At 34.2% G+C, this 26,568-nt stretch overlaps 1 protein-coding gene across 1 annotated transcript; it reads left to right on the plus strand.

Moving 5' to 3' along the window:
• LOC134278763 (uncharacterized) lies at positions 1-26,568 on the plus strand. The gene is made up of 6 exons (XM_062761054.1): positions 1-159; positions 305-374; positions 2,604-2,695; positions 24,320-24,538; positions 24,994-25,128; positions 26,429-26,568. The coding sequence occupies exons 1-6, from the start codon at positions 141-143 to the stop codon at positions 26,566-26,568; spliced, it is 675 nt and encodes a 224-aa protein (XP_062617038.1). The 5' UTR covers positions 1-140.

The following is a 26,568-nucleotide window of genomic DNA, read 5'->3' on the forward strand; positions in this document are numbered from 1 at the left end:
TCCGTAATACATAGTAGATGAACTGTGACTTAAAAGCTTTTTGCTTTAATTTATGATACATGTACATTGTTGTCACCTATACTAAAATAAGGAAACATTTTATCAAGGAAGCATCCATTTAAAAAAAGATTACCGATAACATGGATATTTTCAAATGGCGTAAGTCTCTCTCTCTCTTTCTCTCTCTCTCTCTCTCTCTCTCTCTCTCTCTCTCTCTAAAAATTACAGCTAGAACATTGATTAACACCTAAATGTTCTTCGTATACATCGTTTTCTTCATATTTTTTTTTTTTTTTTTTTTTAGTTTTTCTGGTTATTCTGGTTATTGCTGTCCTGCATTTCATTCATTCAGTCCAGACGTATACGCTAGAAAGGTGTGTATTTTTATGCAAAATTTCCTCTACGAAGTGTGAAACTAAAATCAAAAAATATTTCTGTGGGATGGTAGATTTTTGAGGCATTGGAATAGTATTATGTACTCTAGATTTTAATTCGGGTTGGAGAGAGCATTGGTAGTGTGATAATGAAGATTTTCGTTTTGTCTGGGTCATAACTTATTGGGTCTTTTTTCCACCGCGAAAACATTTAACTTTAAGTTAAACCCTTACAAAATAAGTTAGTTTACAGTTCACAATATACTTTTTTTGGCTCATCAGATCTAAAAGTTCACGTGAGCTTTTCTAATCATATTTTGTCCGGCGTCTTTCTAATTTTCCGTTTGTAAGTTTTTTCATTTTGGACTAACATGTAAACATGTATCATCAGTTATCTCATTATTGAGCCAAATTCATGCAAACTTGGTATCCGCAAGTCTAGGAAGTCCATTTTGTACAAATGAAGTATTAGACGCTCCCTCTTACAAGAAGAGATAACATTGATTAAATGAGATGTTGGTGGCAACTTTCAAAAAATCGGGTGACCCCCCAAAAATAAAAACTCATGTAAAGTCTTACATAGTCAAGGTTCTTGCTAATTTGTTCAAAATCGGGCCTCTTGGTGGAGATTTGGACCACAATGAGTAGTCTGTTATTTACATAGGAAAAACCTTTATAAAAGTCTTCACAAGAAATCCTTAATAAATCATACTTATATGCAAGCATCCTCGGTCTCTTGTATTGTACATTTAACTTTGTTAAAACCACAAAACTTCGGGTAAGCTTGGGTCACAGCAGGGAAACTAAGTTTCTCAAAGGAGTATATTAAGGAAATATTTAAGGAATCACTGTCTAGTTTTGAGAGTATGCCAGGGCATCAACAATAGTGGGAAACATGGGATAATTTGCATAACGGGCGAAGCCCATTATGCTAAAATTATCCCATGTTTCCCACTATTATTGATGTCCCTTGCATACTCTCAAAACTAGACAGTGATTCCTTATATTTCCATTTCATTGTGAAATAAAATTTGAAAAATGTAGACTAATAGATTTAAATTACACGAAGACTTCCATGCCAATTTCAATAGTCCTCGCACACTTACGTCAAACGCAAAGGCAGCCGCACGAGATTTACATGCATATTTGGCCTCCTTAGCGTCAGACACAGAGACAGATGCGCACGAGATTTGCATGCGTATTAGGTCTCCTTAGCTGCTGACCTATCGACCTGCCTAATTTACATTCCGGCAGAATTATCAAGAAATAAATTCCCCCAACTTTCAAACAGTTATCACAGAGAAAAAAATTAGAAATGAAAATATAAACAAGCATATAAATTCTTTCTAAAAAGGTATGATTGGCGTAGGCTAATAAAGTCAGCATTATGAGTTTTCTTAAAATAAGTTTGTAATTCATTTTTTTTTTAATTTAGAGATTGAAATTAGTATTTTTTATTCGTGTGCCTATACATTCTCATATATTTAAATTCATATTATTTCTGAACTGAATCGGACAACATGAGTAATGTATGCCTCTTTCACAAATCAGAACTTTAAACTGAAGAATAAGATTCAATTAAGCATTGTTTGTAAATTATGAAATTGCATGACCACATTATGTTGCCTTAAAAATAATTTTGTAACTGGAAAAAATATAAATTAACATATATATCTTTAACAATGACAATAAAAAAAATAAAAAATGAAATATATTTGTTTCCAAAAAATTCAAAAAACGGACTGTATTTTTTTTTAAAGATTTCAGGAAATCATACTAATGTTCTCACGCATTCATTCTATCTAAATCCAAAGATAGTCATCTTTGTAAACATTTTTGTTTTCTTATTTACTGGATAAGTGATTATTACGATTATTGAAAACATCTTTAGTAAAGATTATATCCTTGTCAAAATTATGTTTAAAATTAGTTAGGTAACGAAAATGGGGATAGCGAACAGTATTCAAGATCAACATTCCATTAAACAATATAAAATAGGGAAAGAGCAAACACGGGCCTCCTAAACAACAGAGGTGGGATCAGGTGCCACGGGAGGAATGAACATCCTCTGCCAACCAGTCACACCCGTCCTGTGTTCCTTGTCTTACCGGAAAATCCGTCGTTAATTCAGTGTGCAAAAAATGGCTTAACAATTGATATGAAAATCTTCAGTCAGCATTTGTCTCAATGGTAAATTGTTTTTACTTTTTGTTGTATATCCTTTTTAAGGAAAATATGTGTGGACATTCCTATGAAATTTGCGGGAAGGAAACTGGCTTGTGAATTTACGTTAATGCAGGCAGAGCAATTCCTCCAGGGAGGTAAGTGCATTAATATCTTAATATGCTTGTAAAATGCAACAGTTCTTAAAGAGGCCCGATCTACTTGATCTGCGCATACGTTTTAACGCAGCGTAAACTCAGGCACGTTAAAGTACCCGTTACTGCCTTCACAATTGAATACAATTACGTCATAATTAAAATACGTCAAGTTGCGCTAAATTTTTTCGCTGATCATTCTTACCTGGAAGCTCTATAGACTGTGCATGTTGAAAGCTGACTCATTCTGTCATTTCTATTACCGGTGTATTTACTTGTTTTAAATTTTCTAAATTAATAATCAACTGTAGAACATGATTTACATTGAGGTATCAATTTCTTGGTACAGATTCATTTATTTTTATCTTCTTTTTTTTCAATTAATAAGTTAGAAAAACAAACAAACACTGCAACCAAAAGTAAACGATTTAAGTCTTTCTCATGAACATGTTGAAGAGTGTATTAATACACACCCTTATTACTGCGGACATAAATATGCATGGGTTAGCTTGAGTTTAAAAAAATAAGACTCTGAATCATTCAAATGCAACCACCAAAATATGTTTATCTGTATACTTATGATATAAGTAAAATTCGTAATTTGCCCCCCCCCCCAAACACCTGCATTTTTTCAAACGTAGAACAACGTCGTGTGTTAGAAAATAATAAAGCATGGAGAAAATATTATTTCATAATGTAAGAATTATTTCAATTTTAGAAACTAATACAGTATTACAAATTTACAATCGTTTGGTGATGTTATGTAAACCCATTGCGACTTATATCTAGTTGGATGAAATAAGTCCTATTTTTGTGTTTTGATATGTTTCCTTTTCACTGCAATAAAGGCTACCGCCAACTTTCTTTTCATTTTTTAAAAAAGGAATGAAAATTGCATGATATATGTGAAAAACAAAACATTTCATCATTTTTTTTTTTCAATTTGTCATTTACTTTTTTATTTTGGTTGATTTAGTATGTAATTGTGGATAAAAACTCGAAAAATGATCCATATCTTGAAAGTGCCTCCATTTTACTACATTGTATACATATGTATTTAAATACATACTTCCAAGAATTAAAAAAAATTATCATTCCGCTTTCGTAATTTCCAACTAGTTTGGGCCTCGTTAAAAGTTATTTTTTTTCTCTATACATGTGTATATAGTATACCTGCAATGTAATAGATTTTTTTTCTTTATATACATGTATATATTATACATGTAGTATACCTTCATTTTCAACAGAAAGTGTAGGTATACTGCTGCTTCAACATAAATTTTGTCTTAAAGCATTCAAATTTTTTTGTTATACTGATGATTGGCAATCGGGTATTTCTTGGTCATCAGCAGTCCATGTGTAAGCTGGCTATATACACTTGGTAAATAAATATAAGGAATTGTTACCTAAAGACCGCAGCATAACTTAAAAATTTCTGCAGTTTAAATAAATAGAATGATATCTATTAAATAAGTTATTTATAATTGATACCAATCGTAGTTTTCCACGAAGTGAATGATTTAAAGCTTTAAGATTTCTACCTTTTAGCCAGGAAAACTTGGATGGGGGAATGGAATTCGTTTTCCTCACACAGCACTTTAAATAACTCCTTTTACATTTTACGCAGTAGCCTAATTTTTGATGATCATTAGAATATTTGAAAAAATGGGGGGAAAACGAAATTTTTTGGTGAAGCTGTGTCCATGTCCCTTTAACATACATGTACATGTGAAGACAAGACCCTTCTTTGGGTACCTCTAAATCTGATCTTTTGACCTTGAAGTTTTACTCACTTGTACACAAATATCCCAACTTTTACTTTGGCCATATCTTTTGAACAGTAGATACCATAACTTTTATTCTTCTTTATTATTGTATTTGTTGTGGCAAGACCTTTTAGAGAGTACGAACAACTTTGACCTTTTGACCATGACTTTGGAGATTTCCATACTTATGAAAAATCTTTAATTTAACCTTTGCCATACTTTTGATTGGTAAGGGCTAGAGCTTTTGGAAATTTCATCATAACTTTTATTTCATTATAAATGGTTGATTAATACCAAAAAGCATTAATTTATTTTCAGACTAGGTAACCCCCACCCCGCCCCAGTACCCTGACGCAGGGGCTTTGAAATTAACTATTCTGCATGAAAGACGCACCTTTTATCATCATTAATATATACTTTGAACATTAACATAATACCCAGGAGGAAAGGAAAACGTTTTCGAAAAATTCATGCATTTTCAATATATAACCATTAGAGCCCCGCCCTAATACAAAAACCCCAGAACCTGGGGCCCTAAAATTCAAAATTCTTTAAGAGGCATCCTTACTCATCATAACTATGGACATATTTCATTGGCAGATTTCAAAAGCATGATTTTATTTTGATACTTTACCCCCTCCCAAAACCCTAACCCAGAAGGCATGAAATTAACCATTTGGCTGGATGCACCTTTCCTCATCATATATGTATGTACATGTACTCGGCTAGTTTTTTAAATACCCAGGAACAGAGGAGAAGATTTTTCAAAGAAATAATGTACTTTTACGTATGATCTATATACATGTAGCCCCACCCTAACCAAGAACCCTTGACACAGGAGACGTAAATTTCAAAATTGTGGTAGAGGACTCAAAGTTGATTACAACCATGCGAACAGTTTGACTGCTTGATGTCCAGGAGTAAAGAAGAAGATTTTTAAAAATTGCATTCATTTAAGTGGTTTTGGCCCCACCCCTCGGGTCCCGCGAGGGGGGGGGGGGCAGGGACCACTAAATTCACAATTTTTGTTCCCCTTCACCCCAAGAAGCTGTATACCAAATTTTGTTAATTGGTTCAGTGGTTCCAGAGAAGAAGCTAAAAATGTTTAAAAGTTTACGACCGACGAAGGACGACGGACAAAAACAGATAGCAATAGGTAAATGTAAATAAAATATGAATAAAAATGATATCGTCATTAACTTTTAATTCTGAAAATGTATGATTTGCTTAAAGTAAAATGGGCCTCTTTTTACCTGAACCATTATAATATGTAATACTTCGTGGGCTGGTCAAGTTGTTAATATTTGTTCATCAAACTATACATCAAATTACAAATTAGTGATTTCACAGTACGTAAGCTCAATATGGCATAACTTTTTAGTGTAAAATTATTTTCCGAGCTTGCTTCATTTGATTTGTTGTCTATTTTAAAAACAGGAAGTCTTACCATGGTATTAAACCCAAAAATGTCAGGGTCTAGTTGAATCGCGGTATGGGAAAACATGGAAGGTTGTCAACCTTTAAAAGCATGAATCTATTAAGAATTCTATCAGGTTATAAAAAATGGTCTTCAAAAAATAAAAACGTTCATGGGAATATCTGTAAATTACGTTTGATTTGAATAAGATTTTTAATTTTTCCTATGAATGTCCCATACTCAGCTAAAAGGATATAAGCTAAATATCCGTATTTTTAGAATATAACGCGATACAATGGAACCCGCAATATTAAGAAAATCGGGGATATAATCCGTCGTCAATCTTAAACTTTAAATACATTTGTATTTCTATTTGTATACCAACTTTAAACATTTACCACAGCACCATCTTAATAGATGCCGTGATTGGAATGCCGTGTGTTTGAACTGTTTGATATCTATAAAAGAAACCGGAAGCTATTGTTCCTCTCTAGGCCCTTGACACTTACAAGTAAAAGTGACTGGTCTTGAGGATGAGGCCTTAAAAGACGAGGCCTCTTTTCACTTTAGGCTTTGAGCTGAGTGTTGAGTAGAGGTCTAGATTTGAAGCCTTTCTAAAATGATATCCCCATATAAGTGAAAATATCTCCAATTCACCGTAAAACAACAAACAATCAATAAGTCAAACAAAATTGTCCTTAAGGTAACTCCGCCCTCCTATGATGTCATAGGTTTTTGCAAAAACTTAAATTAGTGTTAATTCATACATAATAGAGAATATCTTTTGGAAGATTGTTTTACAAAAAGGTGTAATGATAAATATTGTAAAGTAAAAGAGTTTAAAAATGCATATTTTCTTTATTTAATCAATTAATCAACCTTTAAAAATGTTGACAAGGACAATAACTCCTTCTAAGGTCTCTTCATCCGGGCATTTGCTTTATTGTACTTCTGTTGTAAAATAGTTTTCATGATATTCACAATTCAAAAGTAACTTATAAGTAGGAAGTATTTAGGAACATTCAGCATCAGAATTTTGAATTTGGACCAGTTTCGACATGATTTTTAAGGTCTTCTGTTGCAGACGGAAGACCTTATAGTGATTCTACTGTTTCTTTTTAAGGTCTTCCGTATCAGACACTTCCGTATAGTGATTCCACTGTTTCTTTTTCTTTTTGTTATTTTTTTTTTCCTTTTTGTTTTTGACGATTTCTCAGAGATAACTTAAGGATTTACACGAAATTTTCAGGGATGATAGAACATAAGATTACCTTTCAAGTGAAGTTTTCATTTTATCAAAATACACTTCCGGTCGTCAGATATGTCCAATTTCCGCGTTTTTCAAAAAAGTTTTGTCCGAGTCATACATGTATCTCAGAAACGGTAAGAGATAGACACCAAACTTATATGAGTGACAGATCTTGATAAGTAGACAAAACCATTTGGGTTAAGATCATCCGCCGTCACTTCCGGTCGTCACAGGAAGTAATAAAAAATCAAAAATTTCAACTTTTCTTTTTTGAAACATTTTCTACATCTTTTTATAGAATCTTATTAGTCGTTTCAAAATATATCAGTACCACCCGAAACAAAACCGACAACTTCCGGTTAAAAGAGAAAAATTACATAAATTGAGTATTTTTCTTTCCCATAAATATTTTTAATATAGATAAAGTATTTGTAATGATTTTTGAATATGTTATTCAAACTGCAAATGTCTACAGTAATGTTAAATATTTTCGGAAAATTCACTTCCGGTTGCGTGATTTCCTGTCCTGAAAATGAGAATTATCATAGCTAGATCTCGTAAACGGTAAGAGATTAATACACCAAACTTATAGGAATGGTAGATCTTGATGAGTAGGCAAAACCATTGGGGATAAGCTTGTCCGCCGTCAATTCCGGTTGTCACAGGAAGTGATTAAAATATCAAAATTTTCAACATTTCTTTCATGAAACTTTTTTGCATCATATTATAATATCTTATTTGTAGATTCAAAGTATATATAAGTTCCAACAGAACCAAAAACGACAATTTCCGGTTATAAGAGAAAAACTGCATATTTTCAATATTTTTCTTTCCCATTAATATTTTTTGTAGATAAAGTATTTGTAATGATTTTTAGATATATTATTCAGACTGCCTCTGTCTACAGTAACGTCAAATATCCTAGCAAAATTCACATCTGGTCGCGTGATTTCCTGTCCTCAAAATGAGAAGTTATCATAGCTTGATCTCGAAAACGGTGAGAGATTAATACACCAAACTTCTATGAATCGTAGATCTTGATTAGTTGGCTAATCCATTTGGGTTAAGATTGTCCGCCCTCACTTTCGCTTGTCGCAGGAAGTATTACCTTTTAGCTTCTTATTTGTAGTTTCGAAATATACGTTGTATCAGTCCCATCGGAAATAAAAACGACAACTTTAGGTACATTGTAAAAAGAGAAAACTGTATAAACCGAGTATCATACTATCCCATATTTATCTTTTATAAAAAAAAGTGCTTGGAATGATTTTAGGACATCTTATTCAGACTGCAAATGTCTCAAGTAATTCAAATATCTTTTTTAAAATTTACTTCCGGTCACGTGATTTCTTGTCCTCAAAATGAGAAGTTAACTTGACGAGATGTCTTAAACTGTAACAGATCAAGACACTTAACTTATATGAAAAATAAACCATGAAGATTGGGCAAGAGATATAAGTGGAAATGCGTCTGCTGTCACTTCCGGTCGTCACAGTAAGTAATAAAAAATTTGAAAATGATTTTAATAAATGTTATTAAGACTATATTTGTCTAAAGTATTGTCAAGAATCTTGATAAGTTATACATCCGGTCGTTTGTTTTCCTGTACTTATTGTAAATAATATATGCCTGTTTTTTACATAGAAAAAAGTCATTCATGCAAATACGTAGCGCAGAACGGAAGACCGCTTTTGTTACTGTAGCAACAAGAGTTTCTAGTTATTATTATTTTTTCCCTTTTCTTTTCTTGACGATTTCTCAGAGATGACTCGACAGATTCTCGTGAAATTTTGAGAGATGATAGAGAGTTAATATGTCTTTTAGTTGCAGTTTTCAGTTTTTTCAAAATTCCGTTCCGGTCGTCAGATATGTCCAATTTCCGCTTTTTTCAAAAAATTTTGTCCGAATCATATCTCAGAAACGGTTAGAGATTAAGACACCAATGAGTAATAGATCTTGATAAGTGGGCAAAACCAATTGGGTTAACATCGTCCGCTGTCACTTCCGGTCGTCACAGGAAGTGATCAAAGAAATCGTAACTTTCTTTTTAAACTGTTTGCATCATATTATAGCATCTTATTTGTAGTTTCGAAAGATGTCAGTCCCACCCGAAACAAAAACGACAACTTCATGTTATAAGAGAAAAACTGCATTTTTTTTTTCTTTCTCATAAATATTTTTCATAGATAAAGTACTTGTAATGATTTTTGGATATGTTATTCAAACTTCAAATGACTACAGTAACGACAAATATCTTTGTAAAACTCACTTCCGGTCGCGTGATTTCCTGTCCTCAAATTGAGAATTTATTATTATAGCTTTAAAACATTTTTGTGACGTCATCTTTTGTTAAACCTGGTTCAATAAATTTGTTATTGTCCTGCACCCCGTCCAATAAGTTACCTGTAGGTGTCCAATAAGAGTCAACTTATTGGACAGGTGCAGGTAACGTTAAAATGAAAACAAAGGGCGAGGCAAATAAGTAAACACCACGTAAAGGCAATGACAAATCAAACAATTTAAAGTAATTCCACCCTCCTATGATGTCATAGGTTTTTGCAAAAACTGTATTTAGTTTAAATTCATACCTAATAGAACAATATCTCTTGGAACATTGCTTTACATTAGGTGTAATGATAAATATTGTTAAGTTAAAGAATTTAAAAAATGCATATTTTCTATATTTAATCAATTATTCAATCTTTAAAAATGTTGACAAGGGCAATAACTCCTTCTTAGTTCTCTTCATTCAGGCATTTGCTTTATTGTAAAATAGTTTCCCTGATATTCACAATTCAAAAGTATCTTTTAAGTATGAAGTATTTAGGAACACTCAGCATCAGAATTATACATTTTAACTAGTTTTTACTGATTTTTCATAATACTGTTTACAAAAAATGTGCGAATTTTTTTTTGTTGACATACACTTCTGTTTATTTATGTTTCGCATCTTAAATAATATGGTGACCTATACATTTTTTGCAATAATTGGAAAGTTTAAAGTATATTAAATGAAAATAAATGCAGTTTTTGTACATTGAACCTATAAAATTGTGATGGTGGAATCACCTTAATATGAACAATGTAGGAAATTAGTAGCATTAAATGTTAATATTTCACAAAAATATCTACTCAAAATGGCACAAATAATCCAGTGAATTGAATGTCTCTGATTCATTATAATTGTAAACGTATCCGTGGCTCCGATCATGAATTTCCTATGTTCACCGTTCATTTCACAATGATTGATCCACGGAACATGTACAGAATCCAATGAACACAAAAGATGAATGAGAAGCATGTGTTTTCTTACACACAACCTTGGGCTTTTTGTTTATTGAAACATCCATTTTTCCGCATTTAGCACAAAATTTAGCTCACGAAATTCCAACAGAATCTGTAATTTCGTTCGGTGATTTATGACCATTTGTCCACCTAGTCCTGCGTCGTTTAAGCGAGTATCTGTCGTTTTAAGGAGTGGCTGGAGTAAAATCCTTCCGAGTTCGAAACCTGCTCACAAAAGAGAATTGCATTTTAAAAAAATAAATCAGGAATAATCTCCCAATTTCATAGAAAATGCTTTAATAAACAGTTGTTTGAGTAAAATCCTTCAAATCCTATTGCTTTACAAAAATTACCTTTTAACGGGAACTGTTTCTTGCAAATTCCGAAACATAAGAATATATATCCGGATTTCAAAGTAAAAACCTGAACTGAGGCATCTTGGTGTAATCGATAAATGGCATCGTCAAAACACCCGATTCTGAAGGTTTTTTTTTCGAAATTAAAGTGTACGTCTTCATCCGTGGTCGTTGCGTTGTAAAATGAATAAATTGTAAAGAACTTTGTAGAACTGACTTTCACGCATGCGTAGTGTATATAAAAAATGTCGCAATGCGGATAAATAAGACAAAACAAAGTTAATGTTCATATTTATCGATATAAAACACCTCTCGATGATTCCTACTATTAATAAAGACACAAGAAAAACCCAAACTGGTTTTCTTTGGCCTAACTTGATGAACAGTGCCAGGGAGTCATCTGAGCAGAACGAGACCTTACCTGTGGCAACAATGGAAGTGTTCGACAATGGTGAAATGTTTTAAGTAAGTTATAAGCCTCAAACTGACCATTATGTCAGATATTAGACTCTCCTCGGCGCTAACGCGCCTCGGGTCGTCTAATATCTGACATAATGGACAGTTTTCGGCTTATAACCATTACATATCTCGTAAACGGTAAGAGATGAAGACACCAAACTTATAGGAGTGGTAGATCTTGAGGAGTAAGCAAATCTTTATGGGAAAAGATTTTCCGCCGTCACTTCCGGTCGTCACAGAAAGTGGTCAAATAAATCTTAAATTTCAACTTTTCTTTTATGGAACGTTTATTGCATCACATTATAGCATCTTATTTGTAGTTTCAAAACATATCAGTACCACCGGAAACAAAAAACGACAACTTCCGGTTAAAAGAGAAAAACTACATAATTTGAGTATTTTTCTTTCCACAAATATTTTTATAGATAAAGTGTTTGTAACGGGTTTTTGGATATGTTATTCAAACTGCAAATGTCTAAAGTTACATCAAATATCATTGTAAAACTCACTTCCGGTTGCGCGAGTTTTCCTGTCCTCAAAATGAGACGTTATCATAGCTAGACCTCGTCAACGGTAAGAGATTAAGATACCAAACTTTTACAAGTGGTATATCTTGATGAGTAGGCAAATCTATGGGGGATAAGATCGTCTGCCTTCACTACTGATCGTCACAGGAAGCGATCAAAGAAATCCAAAAATTCACCTTTTCTTTATGGAAACTCTTTTGCATCAAATTATAGCATATTTATTTGTAGTTTTGAAATATGTCAGTAACGCCGGATACAAAAAAACGACAACTTCCGGTTATAAGAGAAAACTACATAATTTGAGTATTTTTCTTTCCTGTAAATATTTTTTATAGATGAGGTATTTGTAACGACTTTTGGATATGTTATTTAGACTGCAACTGTCTACAGTAACGTCAAATATCTTTGTAAAATTTACTTCCGGTTGCGTGATTTCCTGTCCTGAAAATGAGAAATTATCATAACTAGATCTCGTGAACGGTAAGAGATTAAGATATCAAACTTACAGAAGTGATATACTGTGATTGGTAGGCAAATCCATTTGAGTTAACATTGTCCGCCGTCACTTCCAGTTGTCACAGGAAATGAACAAATAAATCAAAAATTTCAACTTTTCTTATGGAATCTTTCTTTGTAATACATTGTACCTTCTTATTTGTAGTTTTGAAATATGTCAGTCCCAGTGGAAACAAAAAAACGACAACTTCCGGCTATGAAAGAAAAACAGCATAAGTTTAGTATCATACTATTCCATAAATATTTTTTTTTATAAAGAGAGCATTTGAATTGATTTTAGGACATGTTATTCAGACTAAAATGTCTAGAGTAACCTCAAATATCTTTTCAAAAATTTACTTCCGGTCACGTAATTTCTTGTCCCCAAAATTAGAAGAAAATATTACGAGATCTCTTAAACTGTAACAGATCAAGACACTAAACTTATATGAATAATAAACCATGAAGATTGGGCAACAGATATAGGGTAAAATGCATCCGCCGTCACTTCCGGTCGTCACAGAAAGTGATAAAATAATTGAAAATGATTTTTGTACATGTAATTAAGACTATAATTGTCAGAAGTAAAGTAAAGAATCTTGGTAAGTTATACCTCCGGACGTTTGTTTTCCTGAAATCATTTAAAATATTATATGCCTTTTTTAACATAGATAAAAGATCATTCATGCAGATAAATAGAGGAGAACGGAAGACCTTCTTTGTTGCTGTAGCAACCAGAGTATCTAGTTATAATACTGTTTACAAAAATGTGCAGTTTTTTCATGTTAACATACACTTCTGTTTAATATGTTTCGCATCTTAAATAATATGGTGATCTATACATTTTTTTTTTTGCAATTTTTGGACAATTTAAAGAATATTAAATGAAAACAAATATAGGTTTGGTACTTTGAACCATTAAAATTGTGAGGGTTGAAACACCTTATTATTCTTGCGTAATGGGGCTTAATTTAGTTTACATGTACTTGGATATTCACAATATTTTTATTGGAGAAGTAAGAATCAATTAAAAAAAACAATTTTATTTTAAGAACCATTTGCCAGATAAAATTCCGCAAGAGTTTAACTATATATTGTTAATTTGACATTATGACTCTGGGGAAGTGTAAATAATAATACACAGTTAGATATCATTATCTGATAAAACATTACACGTGGACAGGCCGACTTAATCATGCAAAATTTAGGAAAATTATGTTGACTTGTCCAAAACAATGATGAAAAATAGATGTCAGTTAGAACATGTAGCTAAACCATGGTGTAAAAACAACCTAGTCGTGAAAAAAGATCCTAGTCGTGATTAATTTATCTGAGAAAATCTCATTAATATTTGATATGTCGACATAACAGTTTGATAAGTATGGTGGCATATTTATGCCATTCACATATATTTCTTGTCAACATAGCATATCATAGCATATCATGTCAAATCAAGATAACTATCTCGTCAAGACATGATATCTTTCTTGTTTGGCGACAAACACCGACTTTAATTCTTGTCCAGTCAAGATAAGCTATCGCATTTTGTTGCAGTAGCTATCTTGACATGAAGAGATAACTTTAAGTCGCGATATATAAGATCAATTATCTCTTTTTGTCCAGTTAGCTATCGCAAAAATACGATAGCTTATCTTGACTGTACAAGATAAAAGTCGGTGTTTGACGACAAACCAGAAAGTTATCTTGTCTTGATACGATAGTTATCTTGACTTGACGTGATATCTTACGTTAACAAAAAATTATGTGGATGGTATAAATATGCCACCATAGATAATTATGGCGGCATATATATGCCATCCACATAATTTTTTGTCAACATAAGATATCACGTCAAGTGAAGATAACTATCTCGTGAAGTGATGATAACTTTCTGGTTTGTCGTCAAACACCGACTTTATATCTTGTACAGTCAAAATAAGTTATCTTATTTTTGCGATAGCTATCTCGACAAAACGAGATAATTTATCTTGTATCGCGATTAAAAGTTATCTCGTCATGTCAAGATAGCTATTGCAACAAAATGCGATAGCTTATCTTGACTTGACAAGATATAAAGTCGGTGTTTGTCGATAAACCAGAAAATTATCATCACTTGACGAGATCATGGAGATAGTTATCTTGACCTGACATGATATGCTATGTTATCCAAAAATTATGTGAATGGCATAAATATTGCACCATAGATAAGTACACACAATTTTCTGACAAGTCTTCATTAAAACTTGACTACTGGTGGCAAAAATATGCCACCATATAAAAGTCATTTGAAACCAAATTTAAAAGGTAGCGTCTCCTCCTGTATGACTATGTTGCGCCACAACAGGAAATCAATGTTTAATTTACACTGTAGTTAAAATAGGATATATATTTAAAACATTTTCGTATGGAAGCTTCCAAAAGAAGTGAAAACATAAATTGATTCACTATGTCCCCCAGGTATGGTTCAGCTGTAATTTTTTTTATCAACGGTTTACATAAACTTCGTTTAGTTTTACAGGAAGAAAAGGTCTAAAATCTTTTAAAAAACAAAAATGTAAATGTTTTTCATATGTTGAGGGATTTTTTACCCTGTAACGCCCAGAGACGCCTTTTGACGCCTTTTCAGCATCACGGACATTTAATTGCTGTCGTTTCGTATAAATAATTGGGATACAACAAAACAATTGATATTTTTGTAGATTAGAGAAAAAACTGAACACTTTTTCTACACAAAATTTTTCTATATGATGCTAAGAAAATCGTAAACTTGAAGTTAGGAGGTTGATTAAATTACGCATTACGACTGATTTTTTGCTATCTTTTCAACACAAAATTAATTTTTTTAAAATGCCATAACCCGAAAACTTGAAAAATGTCCTACATTTTTTATTACAAACTTTTTAAGGCATTCATTACAGAGATATTTGTTGTTGAAAATTGGATCTGTTTAGAGTAAAACACAAAAAATACACTATGACGCCATTTGATGTTTTACATATACATGTACAATGAAATTGTGTATGAACGCAATGTAAAACGAACTGATTCTTTTGATACTCGGAACAGATTAATTTTTTTAATGTTCGACATGATCTGAACCATTAACGTAATAAATGATTTTTCATAGCTTTGGGAGAGATTTAACGTATTTTCAATTAATCACTGGGATCGTACCTGGTCATTTCCAGGGTTTGGGGTGTTCAACATAAATTGATTTAAAATTGACTGGTATGATTTAAAAGGACTGCCGAAATATACAAATACGTCCTAACCTTATCTAGGTAAACAATAATCAAATGGTAAAATCAAGGTAACAATCGGGGGCAAGTAACAACAAATTATTTGGTAGACCTATTAATAACCTACGAAAAACCAGTTGCCCTCGGACTACTGCATATACTGTAGGATGCCTTATTCAGGACGAACAGTATATGTGATAGCCCTTCAACCACTACACTCACTGTAGGATGCCTTATTCAGGATGGACAATGAGTATAGCGGCCTGGACGGACTGGTCAGCCAATGCAGACGAACTAACTTTATTGCTAGCCTCTTCGCTTGAGGTTAACCTGTGTGGCAGGCCTTACAACTGGTTTGGTAAACCTCAATGGCCTTCCAAATTCTCTCCCTAACTGAATGAACAGGCGAGGAATTAATAATAGCAAACCTTATTTACTATGCACAGTCTTTGAACACTGTCTATCGTCTTCTCTCCTTGGCTGCATCCGAAGAACAACAATAGACGACTGCAGAGTCTCAGTATTTATAGCCTATCAAAGTCACGTGATGTTAACAATGACTAATTGAGAACTCTGCATGGTCGTACCCTAAAATTCCGGAATTGTCACACTACCCGTGCCTCCGATGACATGCGCCCCACATGTACAACTACAAAAACTAAATGATTCTTAACTAAGATAAAGGTTTAACAAACAGATAAAAGTCTTAAATTATATTCAAAGAATTCTTTTTTTATTCTTTTCTTTAAACCACTATATACAAAACTATGTACAACTCTGGTAGAATCAATTATCTTACATGTCAGTCTCATAATCGTGTAACCAGATGGGTGGTCTACGAGCTCTACTTGGACGACTATTGCTTTCTGGATTAATAGTGGAGGGGATATTATCAACACTTGCATGATGATCTGAGTCAGTTTTCTTGACCATCATAATCACCCCTTAATTCATCAGTCTCAACATTCACTATGTTATCATTTTCACCTGATAGAACTTGCATACGCTTTTTGCGCAATCTGTCTACATAAATGACTTTGTTTGAACCCCTTGGTCCACAATTTACAAGATATGTCAAATCTGACATCTTTTTCTTAACCTTGTAAGGACCCTGCAAGAAACTGGTTTACTTGGGCGATGTTTCAGGTTTTCTTCTTGGGAAATAAACATACACCTCCTCGTTGTGTTCAAACTTTTTCCACATCAACTTGCAGTCATGATAAGGCTTTTGTCTCACCATTGACTGATTCATTTTCGTCCTAACAAAGGAGTGAGCCTTCTCCAGACGTTCCTACAACTCCCATACCCATTTATTGCTTGGTGTATCTTTTATTTGAGGTGGCATCTCATACTGGAGATCCAATGGTGTACCAACCTCCCTTCAAAACATCATCGTGTTCGGTGTCATGCCAGTAGTTTTGTGTACTGATCTGCTGTAGGCCATCATAATGAAAGGTAAGTGCACATCCCAGTCATTATGATGATCTTTAAGAACGCACTGAGCATTGTTGTGAGCGTTCTATTAAAACGCTCAACCATCCCGTCTGACTGGGGATGGTACGGGGTGGTATGCGTTTTCTGGATGCCCAGTAATTTACACATTTCCTTGAAGAGAGTACTTTCATATTGTGGTCCTTGGTCTGAATGAACCACAGCTGGTACTCCAAATCTTGTGATAACCTCCGCAACAATCTTTGCTGCTACTGTGGACGCTTCCATATTAGGTATTACAAAACATTCAGTCCACTTTGTGAAGTAGTCTGAAACTACTAGGATATATCGATTACCATTGGCAGTCACAGGGACCTCTCCAAGAAGGTCAGTGGCAATTCTTTCGAATGGATAGCCAGAATACACCAACTTCATTGGAGCTTTGTTGCTTGGGAATGGTGCTTTTCGTCTAGTACATACTTCACAACCAGCAATGTAGGAATATACGTCTCATTGCAGACCAGGCCAATAGTAAGACTGTCAAATTCGGGCAAGTGTTTTGTGTATACCAAGATCGCCTGCAGATCTACAAACATGGTAGTGCTTTAACACGGTTCCTTTCATTACTGGGAACAATGGCTTGTAGAATACCTTTCCTCGTAGTCAAATCAGTCCATTTCCTACAGAGAACAACATTATTTATTTATTACAAGCCTGTCCCACTGGGAACAAAGAGACTTCACAGTGACCGACTCTGATGACATGACATCCTTGCTTGGTCTACTTTTGAGTGATAACCAAACGTTTATTTTTGATATGTCTTTGTCATCACCCTGTAGACATTTCAAAGGCTTTTGCTGAAACAACTGTCCATCCACGTTGGCACTACAGATACTTATGTGGTCAGTAACACAATGCTCAACCTTACATTATTTACAAGGTGCTCGACTTAAGCCGTCCGCATTGCCATGCCATCTTAACTTCCCGGTCGATGTTCAATGGTAAAGTCATAGGTAGAGAGAACATCCATCCATCGGGCAAGCTATCCCTCAGGATCTTTAAAGTTCATAAAACGCCTGAGTGAGCTATGATCTGTACGTAACGTAAATTGACGACCATATAAGTAATGCCGGAAGTATTTCACAAAATGAACGGCTTCCAATGCAATAATTCTTTCCTGGTAACACAATATTTCTTTTCAGATTTTGTCAGACTCCTGCTTGCAAAAGCAATAGGCCGCTTAATAACGACTTGTATCTGAGACAACACTGCACCGATAGCAAAACAGCTGGCATCAGTGTCCAAAATAAACCTTTCATTGAAATCTGGAAGGGCCAGGACTGGTGACGTTGAAAATTCTTTGCGAAGTTGATCAAATGCTTCCTGGCATTTGTCACTCCAAATAAAATGTACTCCTTTCTTTGCTAAGTCATGAAGTGGCTTAGTTATTATAATGCAAAGTTTGCTACGAAACGCCTGTAGTAGCTACAGAATCCGAGGAATGACCTGAGCTCCGATACATTGGAGGGAACTTCCCATTCATGGACTTGTGCATCCCTCTTATATTTCCCTTTTCAGCATATCATCGACATGACGGTCCGTCTCCTGCTGCATATGGACGGGCATGCACCTTGGAGGCTGTTTAATTGGCGTGGCTGCTCCAGTATTTATGGTATGTTCGATAACTTTCGTTTGACCGAAATCAGCATCTGAGGCAGCAAAAAGGTGAGAATACTTCAAAAGCATGGTTTTAACAGCCTTGGCATTATCTGCTGTCAATCCTGTAACTGACCTTGCGTACAAATCCTTGAGATGGTCAGGCAATTTTCTTTTGTTGAGAAAATGAAAGCTCAAACACATATTTTTTTATAATGCTTGTGACGTCGAAGATTTAGCTGCGCCGTGACTTAATAGTATGTCCTGAAAAATCATTCAAAATTAATACCAACTTACCACATTTTGATAGGAAATTTTGAAGACCATATAAGTAAAGATTCTTTTATATTATTTGTGAAATTTGCCCGATTATGTCGTCAAAAATTTCTTCTGTGCAACAAGTCCGCGTAATTTTTGAACGGCCCTCGTACAACAACCTATCTTGCCCTCAAAAGCAAGTTTTACATGCTTGCCCTTAATAACCATACAAGAGTTTGTAAAATCAATCAAGCATTCATTGTTTGTCATAAAATCAAGCCCAGGTATGCCACCTACACCAGTGTCTGCTACAGCAAATGTTTGCCTAAATGTTGAGTCAGCTATTTAAAGGGAAATTGATAATCCCCTCCACTTTCATGGCAGTACAATCAGCCATTAGGATTAGCTTGCTCACCATTAAGCCTTGGGTGCGGATTATTAAGAACAGAATGTAGTATGTCTGGTGAAATAATACTGAGGGTCGCACCAGTATCTACACGTAGTTTAACCCTATAGCCATCAATAACTGCTTAAATAAAAATACCAGCTTCACCAGCTTTTCGACTTATGCCTGTCCTGTTGGCTGTGCTATCCTTTTGCTTAGCATTATGATGTTCACTTCTTATAGGCGCTGGCCTTGGGCTTGTGCTGGCATTTGTCATGCCTTGTATCGCATTTTTATACTTGAAACAGTTCTTCTTCACATGGCCTTTCTTTATGCAGTAATGACAGGTCACACCATCAGAGGTTGGCTGTGTAGAGTTTTGCTTCTCCATTCTCATCTTCATAGATTGCATTTCCTTTTGGATATCCTGGACTGCTTTTAGTAGGGAGGTAATAGTATCTCCTTGGTCTGCCTTTTCTTCTGGCTTTACCTCTCTTAAATACCCTTTGCTCTCCGTTAAACGTCGTTCAGCTGAATTGAATGCATCTAATTCAACGGCATGCCTGATTGCTTCATTCAAGTCCACTGGCCAGGCTTGTTTAATTCGTAGTCGCATATCACTTTCCCTCAAGGCATCAATGAACTGTTTTTTCGCCAGGGTTTCTCTCACTTCCACAGGGGGCCGTTGGGTAGGCCAGGTTTGCCAGACGACGCATGTCCTGTCCAAGCTCTGGTAATGACTCTGTAGCCTTTTGCCTTCTTTCTCTCAGATGAACCCTATATAATTCAGTCTGATTGGACGGCAAAAATCTCTCTTCAAGTGCCTTACTTAAAAGTCTGTAGTTACATCTGTCTACAGCCGGCAGATTTCCAAGGACGCTCTGTGCTAGACGTCTTAGAGTGCAACGGCTAAATACATCCCCCTCTCAACCTAAGTCCATCCCTTTAGTTCTGCACAGACATGGAAGTGAGACTTAAAATCAGCCCATGACGAACTTCCATCAAATTTATCTGGTTTCACCATGGCGTTTTTCCGTTTGTCAGCCTGTATAATATTCTCAGGGCGGCGGGTTGTAATGTTTGTTTCATTCAACAAGGGGAAATCATGCCTGGATGTATAAGCATGGTATGGTGTGCTCGTAACGGAAAACCTACCTGGCTCGCCATCATCAGCTCTTCTCACTTCGCTAAGGTTGTCAGTCCTAGTCGTATATATACTTGGTAGGGTGGTCATCCTCTTTGTTTTAGGTCTTACGCCCTCACCTAAATCTATGGTAGTCCGCCTACTTTCAGGTAATACTGAATCTCTGGCGGCCGTCTTTGCTCGTTCTTTATTGATACTGGCCTGAAGCTTGCTTAGCTCCTGCTCAAAGGCAGTCATCTCTGCATCCACATTATCACTCTCAGACATATTAATTATTTACAATAAAAACACAATTGATATCAACAAAAACAGAACAAAATATGTATATAATTATAAACTTATATGATCGAATGCAGCCCCAAATCCCACCGCTGCCACCAAATTTTGTACCGTTTTTACAATTAATCACTGGGATCGTACCTGGTCATTTCCAGGGTTTTTGGGTGTTCAACATAAACTGATTTAAAATTGATTGGTATGATTTAAAAGGACTGCCGAAATATACAAATACGTCCTAACCTAAACAATAATAAATGGTAAAATCAATGTAACAATCGGAGACAAGTAAAAACAAATTGTTTGGTAGACCTATTAATATTAAAACAAAAAACCAGTCGCCCTCGGAAGACCGCATATACTGTAGGGTGCCTTATTCAGGACGGACAGTATACTAGTATGTGATAACCCTTCAACCACTACACTCACTGTAGGATGCCTTATTCAGGACACACAATGGCGGCCTGCATGGACGGACTGGTCAGCCAATGCAGAGGAACTAACTTTATTGCTAGCCTCTTCGCTTGAGGTTAACCTCTGTGGCAGGCGTTACAACTGGTTTGGTAAACCTCAATGGCCTTCCAAATTCTCTCCCTAACTGAATGAACAGGCGAGGAATTAATAATAGCAAACTTTATTTACTATGCACAGTCTTTGAACACTGTCTATCGTTTTCTCTCCTTGGCTGCATCCGAAGAACAACAATAGACGACTGCAGAGTCTCAGTATTTATAGCCTATCAAAGTCACGTGATGTTAACAATGACTAATTGAGAACTCTGCATGGTCGAACTTTAAAATTCCGGAATTGTCACAGAGATATTATGCACAAAGTCATGTAGTAATTTGTCGTTTCGTTTGCTCAGCGCCCCGATTGTGCGCACCAGTTTCAGATATCCCTGTCGAATTTCTGTCATTTCTACATATACTTAAGAACAATTAATCAAATAATTAAATATTATAGTTACCATCTTACATATCATTTAATTAAAAAAAAATACCGGAACAAGCATATTCATGGGCGTCGTAAGCAAATTGGAAGTGGTGGAGGGAATTTATAATACAAGCATATTTATAATTTAATCTTTCCTTTATATAATCAACATTTAAAGTTTTCTTTTTTCGAGTCTTGGTATTTTTTAACTGGAAAAGAGAAATGTTTTTTTTACGAAGGCGACAGGCTATATATCTCAGTTAGTCATTTTTATAATGATGTTACAAAAGAAAAAAATATATAACTTAATTAGCCATCCATATTTACATTGAAATCACGGGGAATACTAGAAGATCTAATTTTTCTTGTTGATGAGGGAATATAAATTTGTTACCTACGCAAATTATATGGAAATGAGGCGATAATAAAATCGAGATATTTTCGTTTGATTTATTTCTCAAAGTCTTTCTGTTACCATAGTTTTTATGTACACAGAGGGGAACAAAGCTTGAACGTCCATGTAAGATCGATAAGCGTCAGAGATTCATTTCCACTGTCTGTGACCACAGGCACCTGACGTTACTTATTTTTCTTTTAATAAAAAAATATACATATACCAAATAAAAAATTTATTATTAGGTATGTGTATATTCTTTTTATTAAAAGAAAAATAAGTAACGTCAGGTGCCTGTGGGGAAAATGTCTTCTCAAACACACACAGAGAGAGAGAGAGAGAGAGAGAGAGAGGCAGACGTCGTCACTGATTTGCACGTACATGAAGTTCGAAAATCTGACGTTAAATTTCTTGGTTTTTTTTTTTTACGAAACTCGTCTGTCTGTTTGTCAGGGCCCCCTCTAATAATTAAAATTTATGTATTCCCATTATATTCTAGCTTAAATTTCACAGTTTATTAATTTTTTTACAGAACTGTAAAGCGTTTTTAGAATCAATACTTCTGTACATGTATTTATTATAATTGTACTTGCATGCAAATTTGTTTTATTTTATAAGAATTGTAGGTGTGAAAGTAAGTCAGTAATGTGATTTAAAATCATATCTCAAGTTATGGTTCCTTTTTGCTTCTAGAATGGAAGCTGATCTTATTCTTACATTTTCAGGCACGTAGCATCGTTTTTGAAAGTGGGGGAGCCAACCAGAGAAAATTTCTTTTTCTTACCTGTAAAAGTTGACAAGCAAAAAAAAAAAATGCCCAAACTCGAAAATCCTATTTCGTGGGGGGAGGAAGGGGGGCAACATTTTTCAAGTGGCCAACTTTTTCCAAGCCCAACTACCTTTTACTTCCAATTTTTTTGCATACAATACTACATTTCCTTCATATCACTATACTGTGGTAAGAAGTGGGGGGCCAACCAACCTTTCAATGGACATTTTCAATAGTAAAGGTACTGTTGGGAAAAAAGTGGGACCAGGCCCACTAAGTCGTTATAATTAAGGTTATCCGATCCTCAGGTTCTGAAAATCAGGTATCGAGTAATTGAAAATGCTCACAAAGATGTTTCTAAATTCTTAAATTAAAATGTATTTACCCACGGTGTTTCTTTTATCTTCATCTTTAAATTTAATCATATTAAATAGGGAAAATTAGTAAACCTCAAATTATTTTTAAGGTAAGTTCACAGTCTGAATAACATAACATTTATAACATATCTTGATGAACTATTACATGTCTAGATCTAAATAAATTTTGTCAGTCCTCACAGAGTTAAAACAAGTGTATCAAACTTGATAAATTAGAAATTTTGGGATAAACTAGAAAAAGTTCCCTCATTGAATAGTCTTTTAGATATTAACTTGGATTACAAGTATGTATATTTAGGAAGCTGAGAGAGTTGATTATACTGTAACAAAAAATAAATAAATAAATAAATAAAACCGAGCGAGTATGTAGAACATTTACCAGATGATCGCGCCACAATAGCAAAATGCGCAATTGGAAATCAAAGTCATTTTTTGTTAATTAAAACACTGTAGAAATAAATAAATGAAAGTTAAATCAAAAGGTAGGGGGTGGGGGTATCTTTGCAGAGAAATATATATTTGACTTTAAATGAGTTAGACCCATGAAGGAAAAAATGAAGGATCATCGATCCATATCCATAAAGTGTTTTGAAATCTGAGTACTAAAGTCTGGTGGAGTTTAAATGCCTGATTTCCAAATATATATTTCTTCTAGCCCCATTATAAAAGAGTTGTAATTAAGAACACAGGCACGTATTATTTGTAAATTTCTTTGTACTTTTGGGAAGTATAAAAGGAGAAAAACGAAAATTTTGGCAATTATGGGTCTTATCCGTTGCCATGGCAACCGTGACGTCAGTTTACTCTACGTAATTAAATAGTTTAGAATTTTACCTTTCAGAAAATATACAGGTTGCTTTATGTAAAAGTGACTAGAAAATGTCGAAATTCTATTCGAAAGTTTTTCGTCAATTTTGCTACAAAAACGCAAAATCTCTGGTAGTTAAAGGGTTAAGCAAAGTTTAGAAAGTTTGATAGAATTATAACCCCCGGATCGATGTGCCCCACTGTGTGGCCAGATATGTACGTAAATAAAGTAGATGCATATGAGGGGAATCGTTGTTCAAGAAAAGCAGGAACTTGCTACTCAGCAGATGAGTGCTGTTGTCCAAAAACCTACATGTATTGATTAAAGAAAATACTGTTATAGTCAATTTATTTAAGTTAACTTCAACACAGATAATGCCTAATATTGATTTGATACATTTTAGGAAATTGCTCTTATCAATCCGATGTGTCCATTTCCAACCTCCGGAGTGATTCTTGGCCCCACAAACTGTCAGAACTAATTCTGAAGTATGGACACCAAGAAAGGCGGATTTCTTTGAAAGAATTTTGTCCAAGTGATCATTTTAATTTTTCCAGATCAAATGTGCTCTATACATTTAGAGTAGTTACGCTGTTTGTGGATTGTAGCCATGGTAATTTTGGTGAGGAAATATTCATCAGAAACTGTTTTAGTGTTAACGAAATTAATAATAATAATAATAACATTTATATAGAGCCCTATTTACATCTTTGATGTACAATTAGCTAAAACAATATAAAATTATAGTACGAGATTGATACTAACATAAGTGTAAGCTAAAATTTTAATTCAAGTGGATAAAATACTTGTTAAAGATTTATACGACTGCAAGATTGCTTCATTAGCTTATTTTTACTTAGCCTTTAAAAATGCATTTTTTAAAATCTTAAATGTTTTAAATTGTATTTTGTCTTTAGAGTGGAGTTTTATTTATGGGGTACTTATTAAAATTATTTCAGAAGCATTTTATTATACGGTTATACATTTAAAGAATAATCCTTGGTATAGAGTGCAGATAATACTATTTCTGCAATTATGTCATAGAGAATATGATACTACATATATTTTATTTCTTAGATTGCACCAGTGCCCTCTGCAACAATAATACCGATTGTGGAAATAATGCTGAATGCAGCTTAATTTTAAGTGGTGGGATTGGCGTGTGTTTCTGCAAATCAGAGCATATCAGGATCAATGGACGCTGCTACAATGGTATATTATTATACCCCCGCTCGAAAAGTAGGATGGTATATAGTAGTCGGTTTGTCCGTCCGTCCGTCCATCTAGCTGTCTGTCCGTCCGTCCGTCTGTTACGCTTTGGGGTACCCATCTCTTATCCGCATTTCCTCTCATACTACTGAAAGAAATTAAATGAATCGTTCACAAAATCTTTATTACATATTGCCACTGTGCACCTCTTATTTTACTTTTTGATCTGACATATATTTTGGATTTTTCAGAGCAAAACATGGATACTGCTATTATATTCATATGGGAGGCTGGGGTATTATTTAGTGAGCTCATTGCTCACAGAAACTCTAGTTTTATGTTACTATACAGTTTTTCACTCAAACGTTATCATTATGTATCAATTATAAACGTACGATATACTTTGATTCAGATATTTATGTTTTTCTCTATATTTTAATAATGTAATGTCGGATATAACGAGCTCGGAGCGTACATGTAATAAAAACCTTCTTTTTTTTTTTTAAAAAAAGCAGTCCAACTAAAAAAGATCATTCAGTTTCGCGATTTTTAATTTCGTATTTTTGAAGCAAAGGAAGAAACATTATACACGTTTCATTTATTTTGGCAATGTCCAACGGTACAGTAATTTCTAGAGATATAATTTTGTGAGATACTGTCACCAAAATAGCATTTTATTAAATCTAGATTGCACAATTTTTATATTTGTAAATATAAACACAACAGTATGATCAAAAGCTTTTAATAAATTTGCTGATATCAAATAAGCAATACGTTTACAATTATCGATACCTTAGCCTTTCTTTATATGCGATTGTTTTAAATTAATTTCAAAATTCTCCAAAAGTCACTAAAATACTGTTAGTCTTCTTTAATTCCAAAGTGTTAAAAGAATTTTCGTAAAAGATTTCTTCAGAAGTACCAGAAAATGTTTTGAGTTGAACAACTTCTGATAAAGATAGCACTCCATACATTCAGACTAACATTAGTGAACTCTGTTTTTATTAAGTTTTGTTGCTTCCTTAATAAAGCTATGTCTAAAACGTAGCCTTTGTGTTTGCTAAAATTACACGCCAGCTTAAGACCTAACTTTTGCAGAAAAAAAAACAACTTGTGTCTATAATGTATTCTAAGAAATTAGCAGGATTATCTTTTGACGGATGATTTTCTTTTTTTTTTTCTCTCTCTCTTTTGCACCTTTACCAATTATTATAATCGGCGGGTCCAAATAAAAAAAAAATTAAAAATAAATTTAAACAAAAATCTGTCGTCTGAAAAATACTGTTGATTTTTTTTGTTTTAGCTAATGTTCCTACTGGTGGAACATGTGTGTCCAACATCCAGTGCAGAGACAGGACCTATTCTGGTGTTTGCTTAGAATCGATTTGTACATGTGGAGAGGGAAACCATGAAATTGAAAACGGATGTTTTGCAGGTAAATGA

Source organism: Saccostrea cucullata, unplaced genomic scaffold, assembly GCF_032062105.1.
Source record: "Saccostrea cucullata isolate Sc308-1 unplaced genomic scaffold, CSIRO_AGI_Scuc_v1 ctg8361, whole genome shotgun sequence".
Lineage (NCBI taxonomy): Eukaryota > Metazoa > Mollusca > Bivalvia > Ostreida > Ostreidae > Saccostrea > Saccostrea cuccullata.

Bases quoted from the DNA above. Each gene is read 5' to 3' on its own strand.
- LOC134278763 (XM_062761054.1), top strand. The intron at 375-2,603 runs GTGTGTATTTTT...ATCCTTTTTAAG, and splicing joins CAGACGTATACGCTAGAAAG to GAAAATATGTGTGGACATTC. The intron at 24,539-24,993 runs GTGAGGAAATAT...TTTATTTCTTAG, and splicing joins TTGTAGCCATGGTAATTTTG to ATTGCACCAGTGCCCTCTGC.